Source organism: Natator depressus, chromosome 11, assembly GCF_965152275.1.
Source record: "Natator depressus isolate rNatDep1 chromosome 11, rNatDep2.hap1, whole genome shotgun sequence".
NCBI lineage: Eukaryota > Metazoa > Chordata > Testudines > Cheloniidae > Natator > Natator depressus.
In genome coordinates, this window is record NC_134244.1 from 61,484,180 (window position 1) to 61,508,744 (window position 24,565).

The following is a 24,565-nucleotide window of genomic DNA, read 5'->3' on the forward strand; positions in this document are numbered from 1 at the left end:
CTGTCACCCCTAGGTCCTTTTCCGCAGAACTGCTGCCTAGCCATTCAGTCCCTAGTCTGTAGCGGTGCATTGGATTCTTCCATCCTAAGTGCAGGACCCTGCACTTATCCTTATTGAACCTCATCAGATTTCTTTTGGCCCAATCCTCCAATTTGTCTAGGTCCTTCTGTATCCTATCCCTCCCCTCCAGCGTATCTACCACTCCTCCCAGTTTAGTATCATCTGCAAATTTGCTGAGAGTGCAATCCACACCATCCTCCAGATCATTTATGAAGATATTGAACAAAACCGGCCCCAGGACCGACCCCTGGGGCACTCCACTTGACACCGGCTGCCAACTAGACATGGAGCCATTTATCACTACCCGTTGAGCCCGACAATCTAGCCAGCTTTCTACCCACCTTATAGTGCATTCATCTAGCCCATACTTCCTTAGAGAGGTTGTGGAAGCCCCATCAATGGAGGTATTTAAGAACAGGCTGGACAAACACCTGTCAGGGGTGGCCTAAGCTTAGTTGGTTCTGCCTCAGTGTAGGGGACTCCTTCTAGGCCTACATTTCAGTGATTCTGTGATTCACGCCAGCCTCAGCCACTTCTGATTCAGTTGCATTAAATTAATGAAAATCATTCTGAAATCTGCTACAAAGTCTTCCGGCTTTGTATGGAGTAGGCAGTTCACTTGAAATCTTTTCTTGACAGGTGACAACTCCCCAGCCTTCTTAAATTTTTTGTGTGAATGTGTGTGATCAGGTGTATTGTATAACTCTAAGTGTGAAGAGCTTATTGGGTGAGAAGCTAAGTCAATGAAATTAACTATGCACTAAATTGTGTAAGCGGTGAAGTCTGTGGTCATTTCGAGCTCTTTCAGGAGGTGACCATCAAAATGTAGATTGGGCTCCTGCAATAGTTCAGTCTCCTTCACTCACAAGCCTAAATGAGCAGTTCCAGTGGGTTTATTTAAGATAAATTGACTTTGATGGGGATATTGTTTTTATATTTTTTCTGTAAGGTCAGGCTTCTTTTCAGCATAAGCAGACATGCATCCTAAGCATTTGAATTGGTATTCTTCCACTGTTCTCCTACTTGAGAACTGCTATCTGATCAAACCCATATTTTTTAATTATGTATTTATAGGCAGATGGGAGAATAGTTTACAGGCAACATATGATCTTCCCCACAAATGTCGGAAAATTGTGGATTTTTTTTAATATTGCCTTATCAGTTTCTTTTTTTTATTACTGATGACTTCATTCTGTCTGAATTCAATGCTTCAGTTTCTTTGGGGTAAACTAATAGATTATGTATGCGATATTTGCACAGCACTGATTGAATTCATCTGGTGAGTTTGAATGTGGTTCATATATTCACATAATTGTCAGGAGCCAAGTTGAAATTCGGAACTGTTGCATGAGCATTGGAGAAGGCATCATATTCATCTCACGTTACTCCAGAGTCAGTGAGACTGTGTTATGTTACACTAGCACAGCTCGAAGTTCTCTCCCAATAGAAAGGGGGGGACTTAGGCCTTAAAAAGCAAGGATCTTGTTAAATGTGTTGATAGAAAAATCAGGATTTTTTTCCCCTCAAAAGCTATGCTTATTGTTTATATGTTATGGATAAAATAGGGCACATTGCTGAGGTCTGCCTTTATTAAATGAGTAACTTTCCTTTCTAAAAAAGGAGGACTTGTGGCACCTTAGAGACTAACCAATTTATTTGAGCATAAGCCTTAGCAGATAAGAGCATAAGCAGATAAATTGGTTAGTCTCTAAGGTGCCACAAGTCCTCCTTTTCTTTTTGCGAATACAGACTAACACGGCTGTTACTCTGAAACTTTTCTTTCTAAAGCATCTTTAGCTTATATTTGCCTGTTGAATCTTATCGCTGCAAACTGCAGGTGAATTTGGTTTGACTCTTTGGTTTGCTAAAGAAAAAGTGCCAAATACAGTCTTTAACATATATCGGGGTGAAGATTCCCTGCACTGTGCCCTGGCACACCCATGCATGGTTCATGTGCTTATGTGATTAGCATCTGTATTGTTTTGCATACACACAAAATGGAAGAGTTAAGGTTGCAGGATAAGAGAATATATGATTATGTGCCTCAATATTAAGGTTTTGTTCCTATGAGCTGGAGTTTGGGGTGTCCACCATACTGCAGAGCCATTAGGCACATGTCTCAAATAAATGCCAATAAAACCTTTATTCTGCCATGTAGTCTGCATTTTCCATATACAAAATGTTACAGAAAAACTATTTTAGAAGAGTTCCATAGACTCGGACTAGCGGGGCTTGCGCTAGTGCTCTAAAAATAGGTATGCAGACAGTGCTTCTAGTGTACCAACCCTGGGAAATAGAGGGGGGGGAAGTCAAGCTATAAAATAGTGACATTATTATATATGGGAAAGTAGTAGCGGATCATTTTAAATGTTTGTCAAATGTATTCAGCCCTAATCCTACAAATACTTGTGCATGTGCTGAACTCACGCGTTGTCAGTCGCTCCATTGACTTGATTGCGACTATTCTCAGTACATAAAGTTCAGCACATGTGTAAGTCTTTGCAGTATTAGGGTCGAATACATTTTACAAACATTTAAAAGTACCAGATGCGACTCTTCTGTATGTAATAATATCACCATTTTATAGTTGGACTCTCTCTCTCTCGTGTCCCCCCGTACCCTCCATTTCTCAAGGCTGGAACCCTAGTTCTTTTTGTAATTGAGAGTGGGATTCCTGTCTTTTTTTATGGTATAGAACTTTTTTGTTCCTAGCCTTGATAGCTCATGAAATGTCAGACCAGAAAGCTTATACTGCTCCAGGTCTGAATGCTACTTACCTCAGCCAAATGCTATTTCAGGGAAAATTTCATATTTGGAGTAAAAAGTAAATATTTCTGTGGTAGATTATTATTATTATTATTATTATTATTATTATTATTGTTTGTTTAAGTATGGGAGCCATTTGTCATTGTTCACAGGAATGAATGTGCAGAGGGTCAGAGTTGCATGGTACGTTTATCACATTGGTATCAGCATTATGTGGAGGGTGGGGATTGTACATATGTAATTTATAATTTTATTTTCCAGTGGCTGTCCAGCTGGTGGGAATGCAGACCGTATCCAGAAGTTACGAAAGGAATACCATCAAGCCAGGCGAGACGGTTTACCTTTATACGAGGATGATGAGATGAGAACATGGCCATCTGATTATGATCAGCACTGGGTAGGTTCATAGCAAAATACTAGCCAGCAAAGGAAAAGCTTGCAGAAGACACCGGCTGGTTTGTTTTTGTTTTCGTTTTCCAGATACTTTGTCTCTGTATCAGTTTAACATGAATATTTGGGTAACTTCCAGCCCATCAAACAAATCATTTATATAATTTAAACTCTACTAAAGTGAGTCATTTCCAATGCTGTCATGTCCACCCACTGTTAGACGTAAGCACCGGCCCCAGATTTGCACCATCCCCGGGGCAACTCGCTGCACGTGGTCCCAGCCAGCATGATTCCTCCCGAAACATTCAGGCACACAAGGTGACACTAGGTCTCTTAGCAGGATGCAGTACGGTCCCTCTGCTCATCCTGCTCTTTCTCTTTGGGGGTGACGAGGGGATTAGGAGAACACAGACTCAAATTGTGCCTGGTTGCTGCATGGGAATGAGGAGACGCAAGTGTTGGGGGGCAAGGTTACATACACCCTCCACTTGCACACCCGTGCCAGGGCCATTAACAGTCCGGGCCAAACGCTTCCCCTGCCTCTCCTAGTTTCATGTTTTAAGTGAAAAAATTAATATCTTGCCCTTTTATAGAGCCTTCACTCAGCGGATCTCTAAGTGCTTTACCAATAGGATTGAATTTAGTCTAATAACACAACTGTCTAGCAGGAAAATTCCGTTTTCCCCATATTACAGCTAGGGATGCTGGGAAACAAAGTGCTATGACTGTCCCAAGGGCATACCTTGCCAGTGTGGGACAGAGCCAGCAATAGACTCCAGTGCTCCTGACTCCTCTGATGCCTTAAATATATAGAATGTCTTAATATCATAGGAGACCATTATGGGGTCCTGCAGCTCTCTGAGTTCTGCCTGGAGAAGAATTTCAGGGTTGCACTCGGTCTCTAAAAATAAATAAGGCCAATCAATGTTCAGACATGCAGATCTCTGGCATGCTGCACTACGTGGTGCAATTTAAACTAAACTCAAACTTCATTTTAAAAAACAAACGTAACAATTTAAAAATTGTTAAAACCCAAGTATAACTGAATTTTTGTAAGTACTAGCATCATCAATGTCTCCAGTATTCCCCAGACTTGCCAGACTATCATTTTGAATGAAAAGTTGAAATCTTCAGTTACTGTGCTTTGTGTTCCTAAAAAACAAAACATGGCTGTATCACAATCACAATTGTATATTACGCATGCGTGAAATTATTTTTCTAAGTTAATTTCAGAAATATCATCCCCAGCAAGATCCCTTAGAGCAATTAACTTTATTCTGTGGGCTTGAAGGTTGTGAACCAAATTTGGGAATCTGTTAAATTTCCATTCTTGGTTTTAAAAAAATCTTTTTACAAATTTATAATCTAAATAAAATATATCTATCTATCCAAGACAGAGGCTAAAGAAATAATCAGCGTCTTGGCAGATACTCCAGACCTGGCCAATGATGCGCCTAAAGCAGACTGAGGATTTCCACTTCTTATCTGAAACTGATAAGGCTTTATTACCCCTCGGAAGAGGTTCAGATTTATGGTTCAATATAATTTCCAAAGATTCACGAAGGTCCCTTGTAGGTAATCCCTTTTAAGCCTTTTCTATTAAATGTAATGCCCAAAGATTACCGATTTTCCAAAGCTTCGTTTTTCCTGTGAGGCAAGATGTCCTTAATCAAAGCACCCGAGAGAGCTTTAAAGCTCTCAGTCTTAGATTGATTAATATTAGAGGCATCAAGATAGTTTCTGTTCCTCTTTCTAAGTCATGAATTTTTAACTGTTTTTGTTGAGAGGAAGACCTGCTATATAGTGTCTGCTCTAAACTTTAACTTTACCTTCATGGCTGAAGTTTGTTGCAATACCTAAATAGTTCCACCAGTCGAAGTCGCTTGTAAAGTTTCAAAGGCCTTGAGTGCCTGACCTTCTCTAAAAGGTACCAACAACTGGGAGGATACGAGAGTGAAATCTCCTGCCTGCCACAATCTCTCCATCCCCAGTTTGGTATTGCACCATATTCTGGTCCAGGAAAAATGGTGGCCATTTCTCCTCACACTTGTTGGTAGTTCAAGAGCAGCCCTCTGATTTAGGGCCCTTACACTGCTGGTTTTAACACTGACCCCTGGCAGCATTATGGTAACACAGATTGAGCAACAACTGATTGTCTCTTTACTGGTGAACAGAGGTTGAGGAAATCTGATGACTAATTCCATCACTTTAAATAAATAAAAACTTACTTTAGTCTCCACTTTGTCAGATCTCTCCCCTAAAGAGGTAGCAGGCAGCTGAGCAGGAGGAAATCCTGCTGTTATGGGCTTTATGGGCTTTTCTTCTCACAGCTGGAGAAGAGGAGAGGCCTCCTGATGTATTTTTAATACTAGATAAGTTTAATACTATGCTTTTGTCAGTCAGCATGATACCTAAGCCAGCTTTCCTTTAAGATGTCTTGCTAATGTACAGCAGCTGCTGTAATCACTGTACACCATCTAATGAAACATTCAGATAAATTGAAAAATAACATAAGATAATTTAAGAAGACACTATCCACAGCCAAGCAGGAGGTTCAGAGATGGACGTCAGGGCTTGTTCTCCAAAAAATAAGTCTGAGAGCTCACGCCACACATTTCTATCTTATAAAGCTGACATTGACAAGTGGCCTTTAGCTGACACTATAATGGGACAGAATTTCTGGTGGAAAGGGTATTTCTAACAATCTACTTTTTAAAAAATGGGATAAATCAAGTTAAAGTGCAGAGCCAGCTGAAAAGCCAGCATTGTAAGGGAACATAATCTCATGACAGGCAATTGGGATCCATAAATGTTTTAAAAATAAGGTCAAAAATTCATTTTAAATAAGCTTGCTAGTCTCTCTTCATTCCTCCCCCAATCTCCAGGTTTTTTTCAATTCTCCTCTGTTCTTCTCATTTGTTGTTGTATATATTTTTGCTCTGTCGCTCCCTCGCTCTTTTTTCTGCTCTCCCTCTTTCTCAGACTGGTTTTTCTTTTTCTAAGGAACAGCTGAATAATTCAGTTTAGTATGTCTAAGAGATACATTTATATGGCACGGTTTGTTCTATCTAGCATAAAACTTCAAAATTATTTCCAGTTACTCTGTTTTTTGGGGTTGTTGTTTGGTTTTGCACTCTTTAGTGTCTCTCTCTCTCTCCAGCTTCATAATTCTGGGGGAAAATGAGAAGCCAGATTCACAAGGGGTAGATGGCTTAAAGTGAAACATCTTTGTTTCTCTCGGCCCAGCTAAGGAAAGAGAGATGTTGACTGTAAAGTATAAATATTTTCCAAGAAAAAAATGGCGGCTGTTTTATTTTCATTGAAAGAACTGAAATCCACTGGAAACAGTGGGGATGTATAATTGGAGTGTACTGGCTCTCCTGTCAGTGAGTGCGTGCATGCACGTATGTATAAGTCTTAATAGCCCACCAGTTAAATAATGCACGTTTTCATGAAAATATTGCTTTAAGAGCCTGATCAAAGACCGTTAGAGAGTCCCATTGACTTAAAGTGAGCTATTGATCAAATCCTAGGAAAACTTTGTTAGAGATGGGCCATAGGAACTTAGGACAGTCACTTTAGGAATTGGAGGGAGTTACAGCAGGCACATTTTATGGGTGCTGTCTTTCCCATTGCTTCACTGAAACAAGAAAACAAAAACAAAAATGTGAGGGGGGGAAATGAATGTTCAATCAAAGCAATGAAGTGTGTGGGGGGGGGAGAGAGAGAGAGTTTAAAAAACTAAGAATAAAAAACCTATTTGTGGATTTACTTGGTTTGTTTCACAGATTTCATACCAATCCTGTTATTTAAAACCTCAGTCCTGTCTTCACTATGACATTAAATTCTTCCTGCAGCCTTATTTTGTTCATGTTCTTCCAGGGACTGCGTATAATTCATTACAAATTGAGCGTGGTTCTTCATCTGTAGGTAACTGTAGCAGCCTGACGATATCCTATAAGATACCTTATATACAGCAGATCTTACAATTTTTTATTCCTCATTTGCAAATTAGATTTGTACGTTGACAAAAATGAAAGGAAAAAAATCCTTTCTTCAGCTATCTGATCTCCACTCAGATCTGTACATTAGGCCTTAATATATTATCTGTCAACAGGTTTTGATTGAAGCAAATTTGTAATGTAGTGAGTTTTGTCAGTTCCCAATTAAGGTAACGAAAAGAAGAATCATACCCTTTTGTGTTAAAGGCCAAGCAGTTTATTGTGCATCTGGCAAAGGTCCAAACCTAAAAACCAAACAGAGAAAAGGAAGGTTGAGAACTGCATTATTTTTCCATAATGTGTCAAAAGGTTCTATACTTACTTTGGAGTGAAAAGGGAGCTCTTTGTGTTTTAATGAGCAATTAATTCCAGCTTCAGGATGTTGAGTTTAGAGCAGGTTAGGTTCCCAAAAACCACAAACGTTTGTGTTGGATCATGGTTAAAAACCAAAATTCCAGCTTCTAGAATAATAACATTCTTGTCTTCTAGTGCAATGGGAGAAATGACAATTTTATGTACTATGGGAAACCATAGGAGAGCTCCTATGAATTCCAGATTTTCTGAAAGGCTGCTGACTACTACTCAGTTGAATACATTTAATTCTTTTTAGGGGAAAAGAAAACTCATTTAGACTAGAGCAACTTTGAAAACTAACATTCAGAAACATTTGTGCTGTTACGAAAGCATCATATGACTAATGAAGATTAAAACCTCCTATTAAAATGTGTTTTTACCAATCAAGAACTCTCCTTTGGCCAATGCTTCTATTCTGTCGGACCTGTGAAGAGTTTGGATTGGGATAATTCTGAAACGATGTCATCTGCTCTGACTAAGCAATGAGATTCTGATTTTTTGGGGATGCGGGAAGATTGTTGTGGTGAAATCTTAACCAAACCTCATGTGAAAAATAAACTGTTCCCCAGAAAGGACACACAAAGAGACCCAAATCTACCCATTATTAGTGGTAAGCGTGAGTGATTCCATAAACTTCTTTGGAGTCACTCCTAGTTATGCCAAGGTTGAATTAGGCACAAAATATCTAAATCAGAGCTGAATCTGAAATACTGATGTCTCTGAGCTAACGTTGTCAAAGTTCTCTTTACAAGGGAAGCAATACTTTTACATAGCATCTTAATCAACTCCACTGGGTAGCCGACATGCCTTAAAAATTATGTTGAGTTCCAATAATACGTAGTGTCGCTTATTCTGAAAATCAAGATGTTGCTTTTCACAATATTTAAATGTAGAAGTTGGCGTCTGAGGGGAGCAAATATTAAAGCTTCTCTGTTACGTCGCCAAGTAAATGATTTAAATAGAAGCAAATAATATCCTGTTTCTTTCCTCTGCTTACTGCTGTAAAAGACTACTACTTTGATACATCAGCAGTGCCTCTTGTATATATGGATGAAGTCATCTTTAAAGAGCTCCCAGCACACTCAGGAGAACTTTATATATTAACACATGCTGCAGTGGTCACGTCTCTTGCAGTTAGTGAATGATCATCTCGTCTCTCTCAAACTGAGAATTTGAGCACAGTATCACAAAAAACATGACAGCTGCTGCCGCATGTGTTGATGTATTATAAAGAAACCCAGAGGTTTTATTTTATAATTTTTAAGTACAAACTAACCCACTTAGCTGAAATCTTTAAGGGACATCAGAAACAAACATCTAATTGGTGATTTAGATGATCAGTGGAGTTACTGAATAAGTGATTATGCCATGGGATGTGTGAGCAATTACTGCCAGTTGTGTGCTCAACAGGCATTTGCATGTAATTTGGTGCATAGTTTTCTGCATACAAAAATGGCCCTTTAAAAGCTTGAACCTACGTGTATTTAGTTGTGGGTTTGTATTTGCTAGTGGGGCAATGTGGTTTACCTGAGTGGTAAGGTAGCTGGCTCTTTGAGAATTATTTCCTTTATTTTGGCAAACCATCTCTAGTCCAGCTTTTCCAATTTTCTAGCCACCTGCTGGCTTTTCTAAGAATCACTACACACATGAGCGTGTGTGCACACACTCATAAATATGCCAGCTCTCAGGCTGGCCTCATATGTGAGAGAGCGTGAATCATAGGGAAAGTGAACGAGGATTAGGGTTTTAACACTGAGCATTCATGAGAAGTTGTCAGAGCTAGTATTTCTCTCTTTGAACCTTCCCTTTCCCTTGCAGAAATGTATTCCTGGATGACAGCTTAATTCCTGACCTCCAGCAAGTCAATGCCCCATATACCATAGGATCAAATATAGCTGCTCACAACTCTGACTACAGTGGGGACAAAAAGTAGACTTCCTTTTAAAAATGATCTCCCTCTTCCTCAGGCCACTATTAAGGGACTTTTTCTTACTTCTGGAATGGGGACTTGGTCAGCAGAGCACTTAAATTTAAGCACCTGAAATCAGTGGGACTGTGCAGGTACTTAAGTATTTTGTTGGGTTGGGGTCTGAAAGATCTAAATCAAGGCTCAGTCAGATCCCCATATGGTCAGGAGTTGCAAAAGGTTTCACTTTTAATATTAAATATCTATTGTATTTTAAAAATAAATTGACATTTTTGGCTTCTAACTCTTGCAGTGTTGTATACAAATCTCTCTATATTGTATGTCTTCATTTTTATGTGATACTGATCTGTCAAGTTCCCTAAAATATCTTACAGAAGATCCAGAAAATTACCTAGCTACTTTGAATGAGAAGGTAAATGTTGTTCCATATCCCTGCAGTCCTTACGTAGGAAAACTTCCTGAAATCAATAGACGTTTTGAGTAAGGACTTTCAAAACTTTGTCCATTTAAGGTAATTGAAGGCAGCTTTCAGAATAACTTCAGTGCAGCGGCCCACAGTGGTTTATGCCTAGCTCATGGAATAAAGCAGAGGCCAAAAATGAGATGGGTCATGCAGAGCAACAATTTCATTGAGAGTGTGCCAAAGTACAGCTCTCTCATTTGTAAAATAACATAGCTATAGTTAAATATGTGACTACTGAAGATATTTTAAAATATATTTTCAAAATATTAATTTTTTGGACTGACCTTTTTATGATATATCTATATAGTTGGGAGGTTGTGGGGTTTTTTTGTTTTGTTTTTTGTGGTGTGGTTTGGGATTTTGGGGGGTTTTTTTTATGTTACAGCATAAGCTATAAGATGTATTTCCTTAAAGTTTCTCTGAAGGAAATGCTCACTGCAAAATGCATTAGCAGAACTGCTTGTTAAATTACATCATGGCCACAAGTCCAGTAGCACTGAGCTTTGAAAGTAGCGTGGGTATGTTGTTGTCAGGCAGTTGAGAACACTAGAGAGTTCAAGATTTCTTCACAGCAAAGATGTGAAAAGTAATTAGAATGTATCGCTGGATGTTGTGTATAAGCAATTATCTATGAATATATAGAGGCTTGATTTTTCTCAACAAACAGGCGACATTGTTATAATTATTTAGAATGAAAAATAAAGTCAGTGACTCAGACACCGAGAGATTGGGTGGATAACTTTATTAGTTCCTAGTGTAAGGTCTGAAGTGCAGATGCTAATCTAATAACAAGACAGCATTGAAATACAGTACAAAAAATGGGAGAAGAAAACTCCATTTACCAGGTCAGGCTGATGCATTTCATGACTTTGGTTCTTTTGTCCAAGACCTATTCTCTTTTTCAATTTTCAGTCCACATGTTTGTGACCAACTCTAGTTGTCAATGGGAGCTTGGAAAAAGGAGCACTGACCCCTTAATGCTAAAAATGTGATGTAATGAAAAGAGTGAGAAGGTGGGTGAAGTAAGATCTTTTATTGGACCAACTTCTGTTGATGAAAGGGACAAACTTTCAAGCTCCACAGAGCTCTGTGAAGCTCAAAAGTTTGTCTCTTTCACCAGCAGAAGTTAGTCCAATAAAAGGTATTACCTGACCCACTTTGTCTCTCCTAGCCTGAGTCCAGCATAACAACCACAACACTGCAAACATCTAATTAAAAATCATTCCCCCATCTAGTGAATGTGCTGCGTTAAGGAGCTCTGCAAAGAGTCTTAGTTAATTCTTTTTGTGTTTGCATTTCTAATTTTAAAATCTTTTTTTTTATGTGCATGTATACTTTAGTAAATTGGATTTTTTTTGTAAAGTCTCTGTGCTTAGGAATTTACCAGTACAAAGAAGGACTCTGTCTGAGTCATGATAACAGACACTTGTTCAAAGTAACCTGATCTGAGGGATCAACTTTGATGTTAAGCTGGTTTTTGTGTTTTTATGGTACTTGCTGATCAGCCATTTATTTATTGGGCAATTAGTGTGGCAAATGCGCAGTTTATGTTTTGTTACCTTTTTTCTATTGTTGTGATGTAAATAATGGTCTAACTAATGTGTATATGTATCACAGCCACTACATTGCTGCTGAATTTCATGTCCTATGTCCCACACTGGCAATAGCTAATGAAATTCTCCTTTAACTCAAGTGGTAGAGGATTGAATGCTTTTTGGGGCAGAAGGTTATGGGTTCCATAACCTCCTCCATTAAGGCCCAGGTGATCGTGGTGTATAATCTGTTAACCTTGAAGTGCTAGGTCACCACAAATGCGTTACCAATAGTATATTAAATTCTGTATTAATACCATCAGTATCTGCTAGTTGTGTGTGTGACTGTGTAAAAGAGAGGATATTCCAGGATTTCTGCTGACATTCTGTTTAGTCCAGTTTTGATCATGAGAACGTTGTTCTACCTATAAACGTTTCAGCATTATATTTGCTGTGCCAAAAGTAGTGATTGTCATAATTATTATACATCGTATTATTGTGAACAAAATAATCATATATTCAGCAGGCTATTAGATGTGCCCCCTTGTAGGTTATTGAAAGTATCTGTAATTAATGTGAGCGTAGTTACTTTGGGACATGGAGGCCTTTGGTATCTGAGAACAGAGTGAGTAAGTTTTACACATTAAGCTATTCCCAAGAACAAATCACAGCAGCAGCGGATGAAGATCAGGATGAAATCTTGACCCCGGTGAAGTCAATGTCAGAAGTCCCATGTCACCCAAGGTCATTCAAAACAAGCTAAGCAGAGCCTGACCCCTGCAGACACTATTGCTTCTATTCAATGTGGATACCTCTACTTGAATTACATTTAAGGCACAGTAATTTTACAACATATTTTCCAAAAAAATTCATACACATGTATCATCCAAAGTACATGACCTTGCCCTACGTCTCTGTCCTGCCGTCAGCAAAACAGAAATTTTGACAATCTAAATTCCGCCTTTCCTGAGGAATGATTTCACAGGAATTAATAAAGTACTTTTTGGTGGCTACCAACTAGCAGATCCACATTAACATTTCTATTTGCATTAGAAGCTAATTTTCAAAGTATTTTTCCGTTAATTTGCCAGGGAGATACCTGTCAAGTTAGCAATTAAACTGTAATTGGTCACCCAGGTGCTTGCAGGGATTAATAGATCTCTCCCTTCAACATATGTTCCCAAGTTTGAAATAATAGCTATACTGTATGGGAGCATGACCCCACTTGAGTCTAACAAAAAAAAAAAATCAAATTCCATCATATTTTAATGCAGATTTTACCTTTGTAAATGATGGCCTGAAAAGAAAGAGTTTCCATGGTAACCTTAGGGAACACATAACCTGTTTATCATAACTTCTCTATGAAGCAAATTGGGGGTGGGGAATATGCTTTGATGTGCTGATTTTCTATATTTTCTGATATGCTATATTTTCCATCAGACATCATTCTAGTGCTGAGTGTATAGATAATTTAACTAAGCGCGCCTGTATTTTCTTAAGTAAACTTAGAAAAAAATCTTACAAAATGGCATTGGAAGTAACTGTGGTATGCAGCATTCAGAACCACTAACTGACCTTTTTACTTCTGTCTCCAGTTTGATAATCAGGTCAACATCTTGAAAGACCCAAATCAAAAATTAATACTTATAACAGATCTCCTCCACTGCTTTCTCTCTTTTTTTTCTTCTCTCTCCATGCTTTGTGCTCAGTATTAAGGTATCCCTGATACTGTTCAGAGGCACTTAAAAGTTGTTGTTTTCTTGTTATTCCATTTTGCCACTAAAAATACTGTTTGAAAGCTGCCCTACTGTATCTCTGAACTTCTGTGTTGTGGCACTATCACAGAAAAGGAATATATTGATTATACTTCACATTCAGTCCTGACCGTAGTAGTTGAGGTGGTAGCTTCTGGAGCTGCCATTAGCCAGGAGTGAGTTTGATGTCTGCAAGCTGCTGGAAGGTTGTATTTTCCTGCAGATGTATTGTAACTCCTTGGGTAAAGGAAAGTATGACTATAACATTTTTTTAAGGTCATTAGGAGTAAGGAACAGATGTTGAGATTTTTCAGAGTTCTGCTTTGAAGTGCCATTTAGGAGTCCACTAACTGACAAGACTGACCCTCTCGGCAGTGATTTCGGGACTGGAACACAGGGAAGGCATTGCCCACAATACCCCATCTGGTATCCATCTGGTACCAGCAAACAACAGACAGTACCAGATCACAGAGAAACTATACCAACTGCTCAACTGGTATCAGCACGCAAGGAAGGTCGCCACCCAACAGCAGTTGCAAGCATGAGAAACAATGTCTGTAGCATTTGCAGACTGGTACCACAGGATCCAAAAGAACCTGATGCCAGAGCATATGGAAAGCAACTGCTCTTGAAACCTGCTCGTGCTGATGCAGTTTGCTCAGTATTAATCCAGGGATTTTTTTTTTTAGACAGATTGAATTGGCAGTGTGGAGAGCTTTTGTCATAATGCCATTGCAAGAGAGAGAGACTCTTTAGTCATATCGGTGTTTAACAGGATTAAGGTGGATTTAATACCCGGTGATGCAGACTAACCATTGAAATTCTAAGAAGGTTGTTCCAGTGTGCTGTTAAATCACAATAGAAGGAATTGGGGTTAAATTTTAACAACTTGATGATAACTGTTTGCTGTTTTCTTTAACATGAGCTGTTTGAGGGGCGGGATTGTGGAGGGGGTTTGTTTTCCACTTTTATCTGCTAGCTTGCTTGCTTTTTTTCTTCTGTTTTTCCCCCTCTACCTCCTTTTTCTTCCCTGAGGTAGTGCACTGGTTGGTATAGTAGCTAAGTGTTTAGAATGTAATAATACAAGTGAGAGATTTACTGCCTCTAGGCTACCCCTTCTACTCTTGAGGACCTCCAGCAAGGCAAGATTTTATAGACAATGAAAGGCTTTCTCTCCCCTGTGAGTCTGCCTAACTGTAGGAAGCTTTTCACTGTCTATTTCCACCACTTGCTCTGCAATTTCGTTCCATGCCCTGCTATTTCCCTCCCTCTCCAACACACATACACCACCCCCGCATCCAGCATCAACACCAGATGCAGGCAGATATGGCAGTATATCAGAGTCAGATTCTGATCGTTAAATACTACAAAAGCTGGACTGGAGACTTTAGCCTGCCATCACCATAATGAATATAAATCTTGAGATGCTCTCCTGTTTGCTCCCCAGGTTCTGACGTTACAATCCCATTTTCCCTCGTAATGCATGTGCTGCAAAGAGTAGCCATTGCATATTGGTATTGGGTGCTGAGAACTATGCTGACTTAGGTGAAGAAAGATGTTGCAAGCCCCTGACTTTGAGAAAAAAAATTCAATTCAATTTACTCCATACAGTGTGTCTCATATAAAGTACTGTATTTCAAAATGCTTTATATGAAGAGATAACATAATGAGAAAATGCCTGATAGAACTGGGTACACAGATAGCCAGTCAAAATGATGCAAGATGATGAACTGGAGTAAAAGAAAAGAAGACTGTAATTTAAAAGCGGTAATCATGTGGATAAGTAGTCTTGTAAACTAATTACAGTGAGGGGAAAAGCAAAGAATGCGAGACTGGGGAGGAGCCAAAAGGGGCTTCCTCTCAATCCTAGGCTAACACAAAGAGTTGGATTTAAGGTAGATTTTTGAAAAGATGGGAAGAACTGGCTCACAGCATTTTGTAACATACTTAAAAGGGAGATGGCCTGTGCTGCTTCCCCCCAATCCTCCCTACAAAAAAGTTAATCATAAGTTAAATGGCTCCTCTTCTCAGAGGTTTGGGATGAGACTATGTGAATTGATCTGTTTCCATGTTAAAGTAACTGAAATGCACCTACTGGCTGAGGAAGAAACAATGTGAATATGATATCCGCCTCTCTACTGAGGTTGGGGGTGGGGAGGGAAGGGTTAAAGTTCTTCTGTTACTAGTTGAAGGGTCTCTGCTTCTCTGTTTTAACCGTGAGTAGTAAGTATTGTGAGTGAGGATGCCACCAATCTGGTGTTCATTAAAGACAATTAAGAGGTGGAATTATCAAAAACACATTATAGGATTAATGGAAAGAAAAGCCACCCAGGGAGAAAGTCACGGGCCAGGAAATGATCTAATTTAGCATGGGCAGAGGAAACTGATAGCTCTCAAGGATCTGGGACCAGGGGATCGTTGAGCAGAGGTTCAGAAAACAGAATATCCACTCAGAGTGGCTACGCTCAAAACCTTTTTTAGTTTTGCCTTAGATAACTTCATCTCCCCCTTTGCTGAATTCTCTATACTTAGTTATAGGGGATACGGCAAATGATGAGATCAGGTTTTCTAGTTCGCTACGGCAGTTGCCATGTTTTTAAACACAACCACCGTATAGGATCAGCCTGTTTCCCTTTTAAAGTTCACTCTGCGTTTGTAGTCCCTCAGTCTATTGTCTTTAAAAAGAATTTTTCTCTGTATCTAAATCACAAGTTCACCTCAGTGAGTAAGAGCTAGGGCCTTACTGAGGAGAAAAAAACAAATACAAGTTAATCAGCCCTACTAGTTTCAAGTTTGATGCACAGTTGTCATTGATGTTTCATGATGGTTTTGGGATAAGGGAGAGGGATAGTGACAAACAAAATTATAGTATATCAGCAACACTACTATCTAAGCCCTATTGTTTATATCTCTTTTTGTTTGTTTGTTTTTACAAAAGAAGAAGGCTCATGAGATTAAGAAACACTTAATTGTCTAGCAAGCTGATTGTCAAATTAATATTCTGACTGCTTTGGCTGATCTTTTAAGCAAAACTGTTCGAAACCACTAACCAGGGAAACCAAGATCATCAGTAACTCTGATGTGCCTGTCTCTGTGCATTTTTTTTGTGGGAAAGAGGAAGGATGGTGTGATTATTATCTTTTCTTCTTTATACAAGAATGTTTTCTTCACCCAAGGGAAATGCATTCTAGCAGCATGAACATAACTATTAATCAACGCTTATAGCGATAATCAGTGAATGAAAAATGATGACCAGAAACTGAAAATGTGCTAGCATCGCTGCCTTGAAGTTCTTCCTTTGAGATCATGCCCTTGCATTTTAACATGGATAATTCTTTAAAATGGATAATTCTCACAAAATTAATGTTGATGTATTCTGAAATGCAGTGATTTAGAAAACTAGCGCTTATTTTTCACTCTGTGTGAAAAATGTATGCACACTAAGAGTGGGTGATAGATTAAGATCGTGAGAGGTAATGTTTTAAAGACATTCCAGTATATTACTTGCTGTCCTAAAAATGTTTGAGACAGATCATCAACAGGGGTAATCCGCATAGCCCCTGTGGATTAATTTGGACATAGGTTCTCCACTGTTAGAATGGTGGTTAAGTGTGTGCGGAAACATCTATGCTTCCTGCTTTAATTATATATTTTCACTGAAAGAAGGAAGTGAGCCTGAGGAGAGCTGCAGGTGTATCTCAGTTCTCAGGATTCTGCCAAGAGGAATTTGATGCTATTAAAATTATGACAAACATTGTCAAAAAATAATAGGCAAAGAAGGTATTCCTGTGCTTTTGGTAGGCGCTCGTAGTCATTGATCCTGCAAAGTGCTAAATACTCTGGCCTGGATTTGGCATGTAAACACACACCTAATTCTTTAAGCATGTGAGTAGTCCCCTTGAAATCAATGGGACTACAAATGTGCTTAAAGTTAAGCATGTGCTTAAGTACTTTGCTGGATCAGGTCCAGAATGTTCAGCACCTTATAAGCCTGAGCCCACAGAGCATTAATTTAAAAATAAGTGAGGCGTTGACCCTGCGCCTGGGGCTCTGTGCAGACACAGAGGTCAGCACGCACGCGGCCATTTGTTGGATCAGGTCCCTAAAATATTTGCTCATTATTTTGAGCTCTCAAGGAGATGCTAAGGCTAAGAATTAGTTGCCTCCCCACCCAACATAAGATATTCAGGGCATCATATAATAATTTAAGACACAAATATAAAATTACACCCCCCAAATTTAATCTAAAATAGAAACAAATGCAGGAAATTCTTCAGAAACCATAGTGCGGTTCCATGAGCACATAGAAAACATTGATTCCTTTTTCATTCTCCATATCGATCCTGTATGTAGGTTTAGCACATACTAGGGAAGTCAAAATGATCTCAGTCAAATAGAGGCAATTCTGAGGTTTTCCACTGAACCTCATTTGGGTTTGTCATCACAGCCACTTGAAAAAGAAAAGAGTATACAACGGAGAAGTGTTGAAGGTGCTATCCTATGTCCAAACAATGGCAGAGCGGTATTGATAGGATCATATAACACTCGCCCCTTCTTTGAGGACTGCTTCTGTCATTAAAATCAATGCAACTTAATTAAAGCAAATTATAGATAGATACATCTATAAATAAGATATTAAAGTGTGCTGCTGAATATGATAATTGCCGCATATTTAGCAATCAGCGTGTGTGTTCTGCTTTTGCCAGGAGGGATTTCTTTCAGTGAAATCAATGGAGCTTTATTAAAAACCATCCAAATTAGAGGGAGAAATGATGAGTGTTATAATAACGCAAAATCACTGTTTCAACTTTCATTGCAAAACCAGGAAACCAAAATACATCCCTTTTTCTGTATGTAAGGAAAACATCAGAAATATTCTTTTGAACTAGGGACACAGTTAGAATTTTTAAATTTAAATGTTTGCCTTTTGATTTAAAAATTAAACAGAGCTGGATGAAGGTCTTGAAAGACATAGTAATGAGGGTATCATAAAATTCAGGGGTGGAAAAGACCTGTTAGGCCACCCAGGCCAACTCCCTGAGTTCAGCAAATCCATCTCCCTGTATAACACCCTTTCTTCCACTTTGACTAGAAAAGAAAAATGTATCAAGTCAAATGGCTGTTTTTCAAAATGTCCAGTCACTAGAGCTGTGTGAATGGTTAAAATGCTGAAGGTAAAAGTGGTGAGTTTCGAATTTTGACCTGTGCACAAAACATCAAGAGGGAGATGGGGACAAATTCATTTTTACCTCCTTCAGTTTTTCTCAGTTTTCATCTAATAGAAAACAAAAACCAAGTGTGTCTCAGCAGAGGGGAGACCTGCAGGTCAAAGAGCAAATTCCTCTTACCCTGGCTCCTTTTTGCATGCTGAATGGCAACCCTATGTGATTAGAAGTGCTCACAGACAAAAGCAGAGCTTTGAGAAGGGAGCTCAGACAAGCATCTGGAGCAAGCTCTTAAACAGATAATCACAAGAAATGTACTAAGCAGCAAAGCATATAGCACACTATGCTTATTTTCAGCCTTCTGTCCAAAGATCTTAGGGTGCTGAGCAGATATTGGGTGGGCTTTTCAAAACACACCAACTGACTTAGGATCACAAGTCTCATTGAAAGTCTAAGGACTCATGCACTGGGTCCCACCCATTAAGTCTTACATCACCCTTGTGAGCGAGGTGAGTATAATTATTATTATGTCCTGTGTGTCCTACATGTGCCTGTCCTACCCCACCCCAGGTAGTGGCTTTGTATCATTGCCCTCCCTGGTGTAGTTCAGTGGAAGCTGCAGTTTCCAGTCAGCATGAAAGCTGTGTTACACTAGATTATAACTCCATTCTAACAAACCACAAGCTGAAAGGACATAGCAGGGAACTCCAGTAGCTCACCAGGGAATTCATGACCTATCAAATAGGCAAGGTAGAACCCAACAGAGAAGTAGAATGCCATCCAGAGTGCGATCTCCCCAAAAAAGGAGCATGGGAGTTATGGGAAGAGAATTATTATTATTTATATTGTGGTAGCGCCTTGGGACCTCAATCATAGCCCGGGACCCCTTCATGTTTGGCCGTGTACAAACACATAGACAGTCCCTGCACCGAGCAGTTTAATGGATTCCCTATGTCAATATATAGATTTTTAGAGGTTTGTTTGTGTACAAAAAATACCCAACCAATGTCAGAAGTGCTAACTGCCCCCCACATTGAACGGCATAGCCCAAATAGTTCCTGGTTAAGTAGATTTCTTAGCCCTAAACTTATGTTGAATTCAGAGAACAGACCATAAGTCAAGTCAAGTGCGGACAAGGAGGAATGAAATGAAACCCTTCCTGAGCAAAAGAAGTGAGACTACCGTTTGCAAAGTAGTCTCATTCTCAGCATGAAAGAAACCACTTGTCTACTTGTGGCCATACTCTTTTTTAGTACCACCACTTATTTGTAGGTAAATCCGAGAAAGTATTTCCAAATACCCAGTTAACAGTCAGTTCATGATAACACTCGCTGGCACGTGACAACTCAGGCCTTGTCATTCCAGCACAAGACCCTCTGCTGCCCTAAGATATTTGTTCACCAGGTTTAATCTATGTGTGCATATTCACATAATTTTTGGTTTGGGGGCAGTTTTCTTCAGAAGAATTGGCAGGTTTGGGAAATTATTTGCAACCAGCCTATCATTTTTTCTTCTTAGACGTCTCCAGTAAAGTACCATGCAGCTATCACAGTTGACAGAGCCATAGCTTACTGTGATTTTATCTGATTAAAATATGTCCATGTAGATCATTGTTGCAACCACTGTTATATATTTGCAGCAAATATTGTACAAAGGTGTAGAGTAAGATGTCTATGAAAAGATTATGATTTGCTAGTTATGATTATGCTATCTGTATGCATGTATCATTTTTGTATGTAAAAAGAAAAGGAGTACTTGTGGCACCTTAGAGACTAACCAATTTATTTGAGCATAAGCTTTCGTGAGCTACAGCTCACTTCATCAGATGCATGTAGCTCACGAAAGCTTATGCTCAAATAAATTGGTTAGTCTCTAAGGTGTCACAAGTCCTCCTTTTCTTTTTGCGAATACAGACTAACACGGCTGCTACTCTGAAACCTTTGTATTTAAAGTTATACATATTGGCTCTATACCTGCATTTCAAATGTTGGCTCCTGGGGTAACGCCCATGAAGTAATCATAGAATCCTAGAATATCAGGGTTGGAAGGGACCTCAGGAAGTCATCTAGTCCAACCCCCTGCTCAAAGCAGGACCGATCCCCAATTAAATCATCCCAACCAGGGCTTTGTCAAGCCTGACCTTAAAAGCTTCTAAGGAAGGAGATTCCACCACCTCTCTAGGTAACACATTCCAGTGTTTCACCACCCTCCTAGTGAAAAAGTTTTTCCTAATATCCAACCTAAATCTCCCCCACTGCAACTTGAGACCATTACTCCTTGTTCTGTCATCTGCTACCACTGAGAACAGTCTAGAGCCATCCTCTTTGGAACCCCCTTTCAGGTAGTTGAAAGCAGCTATCAAATCCCCCCTCATTCTTCTCTTCTGCAGACTAAACAATCCCAGTTCCCTCAGCCTCTCCTCATAACTCATGTGTTCCAGTCCCCTAATCATTTTTGTTGCCCTCTGTTGGACTCTTTCCAATTTTTCCACATCCTCCTTGTAGTGTGGGACCCAAAACTGGACACAGTACTCCAGATGAGGCCTCACCAGTGTCGAATAGAGGGGAACGATCACGTCCCTCGATCTGCTGGCAATGCCCCTACGTATACATCCCAAAATGCCATTGGCCACCTTGGCAACAAGGGCACACTGTTGACTCCTATCCAGCTTCTCGTCCACTGTAACCCCTAGGTCCTTTTCTGCAGAACTGCTGCCGAGCCATTCAGTCCCTAGTCTCTAGCGGTGCATTGGATTCTTCCGTCCTAAGTGCAGGACTCTGCACTTGTCCTTGTTGAACCTCATCAGATTTCTTTTGACCCAATCCTCCAATTTGTCTAGGGCCCTCTGTATCCTATCCCTACCCTCCAGCATATCTGCCTCTCCTCCCAGTTTAGTGTCATCTGCAAACTTGCTGAGGGTGCAATCCACACCATCCTCCAGATCATTTATGAAGATACTGAACAAAACTGGCCCCAGGACCGACCCTTGGGGCACTCCACTTGATACCGGCTGCCAACTGGACATGGAGCCATTGATCACTACCCGTTGAGCCCGACAATCTAGCCAGCTTTCTATCCACCTTATAATGAACCAGATATGCCATGTAAGATATCTGCAAAGATGTCATAATTTGCCAGATATGATAGTCTGTTTATGTGTTTGTATCACCCTTGTATTATGAGTTATAGATATGTATGTATGTCTGTATTTCAAACTTGTGCCATGCTTCTGGGTGACACCCCTAGACAGTTTGGCATCAGCACTGCCTACCCTGTTTGCTGGCCCATTAAGGACCATCAGCTACACAACTGACCCATTGAGAGAAGGCAGATACACCTTATGACTCAGCAAGGCATGCAGGGAAATGCCTCTGAAGAGAACTCTAAGGCTTCCAAGCTATGTGCTGGGCAGTTTGTGTTTGAAACAAAGGAAGCACAAGGCCGCATGGCAAGAGACTATAAAAGGCAGCTGCATCTTTTCCATTTTGTCTTCAGTCCTGCTTCTTACCTCTGGAGGAACTTTGCTACAAACTGAAGCTGTGAACAATGGACTGAATGACCCATCCAAGCTGTGGATGTACTCCAGAGACTTGACCTAAGCCAGCAGTTTATTCCATCACTAAGCCAAGAACTTTGCCATTTCTGTATGTAATTGAGTCCTTTAGCCAATTTTAACTCTCATCTTTCCTTCTTTCTTTCTTTTCTTTTCTTTTTATAAATAAACCTTTAGATTTTAGTTAATAAGAATTGGCTGTAGCGTGTATTTGGGTAAGATCTGAACCATTCGTTAACCTGGGAGGTAATGTGTCCGATCCTTTGGGATTGGTAGAACCTTTTCTTTTATATGATGAAATAAGATTTACAGAAATTTTCATCATGTTCGATGTGGGTACCTGGATAGAGGCCTGAGGCAGGATCACTTTAGGGGAACTGTGTTGTTTGGACTTCTGAGTAACCAGCAAGGTAATAAAGAAGCTGTTTTATGCTGGCTTGGTGAATCTAAGTATTGGAATAGCTACCAGCTTTTTGGGGTTTGGCTGCCCCATTGTTTACAGTTTACCCTAATTGAGTGACCACAGCTGGCTGCCCACTAGGACCTCGGTAACACTTACATTTACACATCTTTTTCTTTCATTACACTCACTTCCTCATTGTGGATTGAATTACAGCACATGTAATATGGACCTCTTCACAGTTTTCTTGCTCAGATCAAATTCAGATTCCACCTGCCCATGGAAATTAGGAAAATTCTGTGTTCTACTAAAGCAGTATCTTATGTCTATCTGTATTCATCTCATGCTAAAGTTTGTGAATTTAAAACCGTGAAAAGTCTAAGTATCTCCATCTTGTGTTTTAATCTCTTCCTCTAGTATGTTGGCATTTTTTTTTTCTATTAAAAGGTAGAGAGGAATCACTATGCCTTTTCTGCAAGTGAGTTGTTTTTACAGCAAAACCCTTGTTTGCTACTGGAAATTACTAATGGAGGAAAATAATGCTTGAACAGCAAGATTAATACTAATTATGCAGCAAAGAAGTCTATCTGGCACATGGCAGAGAAATGTAGAGATGCTATACAGGATCGGAGGAGTGGTCTATATAATCTGTTTTCTTGTCTCCAACAGTGGCAATTATCATATGCTTAAGAAAAACAAGTATAAGAAATTCTGAAGTGGGAAATTATGGTATAATCTACTAATATGGGAAGTTTCTTCCTAATCCCTTCAGAGATTGATTGATGCCCGGAAGCATGAAGGTTTATATCCTTTCCCGACTTTTAGAGATTTTATTATCTTTACTGTTGTAACTCTAGATGTTTTCATTATCCATACAAATTCCAATCCTTTCTTTAAAAAATCTACTAAATTATTGGCCTCAATTAAACCTTTGTGGCAATGAGTACCTCCGGTTAATTGCTCGTTGTTTTAAAAAAGTATTTCCTTTTATCAGTTTTAAATGTGCTACTCTGTCAGTGTGATTGAGTGCCCCTTCTTGGATTTTGAGAGAATAAATAAATGCTTAATCTGTCTATTGTATACAATTAGGGCTGTCGATTAATCGCAGTTAACTCATGCAATTAACTCAAATATTAATCGTGATTAAAAACATTAATAGCGATTAATCACAGTTTTAATCACACTGTTAAACAATAGAATACCAGTTGAAATGTATTAAATATTTTGGATGTTTTTCTACATTTTCATATATATTGTATTCTGTGTTGTAATTGAAATCAAAGTGTATATTATTTTTCATTATAAATATTTGCACAGTAACAATGATAAAATAAGTAGTTTTTTTCAATTCACTTCATACAAGTACTGTAGTGCAACCTCTTTGTCGTGAAAGTATAACTTACAAATGTAGAAATTTTTTTGTTACATGACTGCGGTCAAACACAAAACAATGTAAAACTTCAGAGCCTACAAGTCCACTCAGTCCTACTTTTTGTTCAGCCAATCACTAAGACAAGCAAGTTTGTTTACATTTACAGGAGATAACACTGCCCTCTTCTTATTTAGAATGTCACCAGAAAGTGAGAACGGGCATTTGCATGGCACTTTTGTAGCGGGCATTGCAAGGTATTTACGTGCCAGATATGCTAAACATTCGTATGCCCCTTCATGCTTCAGCCACCATTCCAGAGGATATGCTTCCATGCTGATGATGCTCATGTTAAAAAAAAAAAAATGCATTCATTAAATTTGTGACTGAACCCCTTTGGGGGAGAATTGTATGTCCCCTGCTCTGTTTTACCCTCATTCTGCCATATATTTCATGTTATAGCAGTCTCGGATGATGACCCAACACCTGTTGTTCATTTTAACAACACTTTCACCGCAGATTTGACAAACGCAAAGAAGGTACCAATGTGAGATTTCTAAAGATAGCTACAGAACTCGACCCAAGATTTAAGAATCTGAAGTGCCTTCCAAAATCTGAGAGGGACGAGGTGTGGAGCACGCTTTCAGAAGTCTTAAAAGAGCAACACTCAGATGCAGAAACTACAGAACCGGAACCACCAAAAAAGAAAATCAACCTTCTGCTGGTGGCATCTGACTCAGATAATGAAAATGAACGTGTGTTGGTCCACACTGCTTTGGATTGTTATCGAGCAGAACCCGTCATCAGCATGGACACCCGTCCCCTGGAATA

At 39.4% G+C, this 24,565-nt stretch overlaps 1 protein-coding gene across 1 annotated transcript in view; it reads left to right on the top strand.

Annotated features, from left to right (window-relative positions):
• The window catches only part of PARD3B (par-3 family cell polarity regulator beta), a 617,867-nt gene that overhangs the window by 546,319 nt on the left and 46,983 nt on the right, over positions 1-24,565 (top strand). The window contains exon 21 of the mRNA XM_074967987.1: positions 3,088-3,223. Coding sequence (XP_074824088.1) covers positions 3,088-3,223 — 136 coding nt within the window. The remainder of the gene's footprint in view (positions 1-3,087; positions 3,224-24,565) is intronic.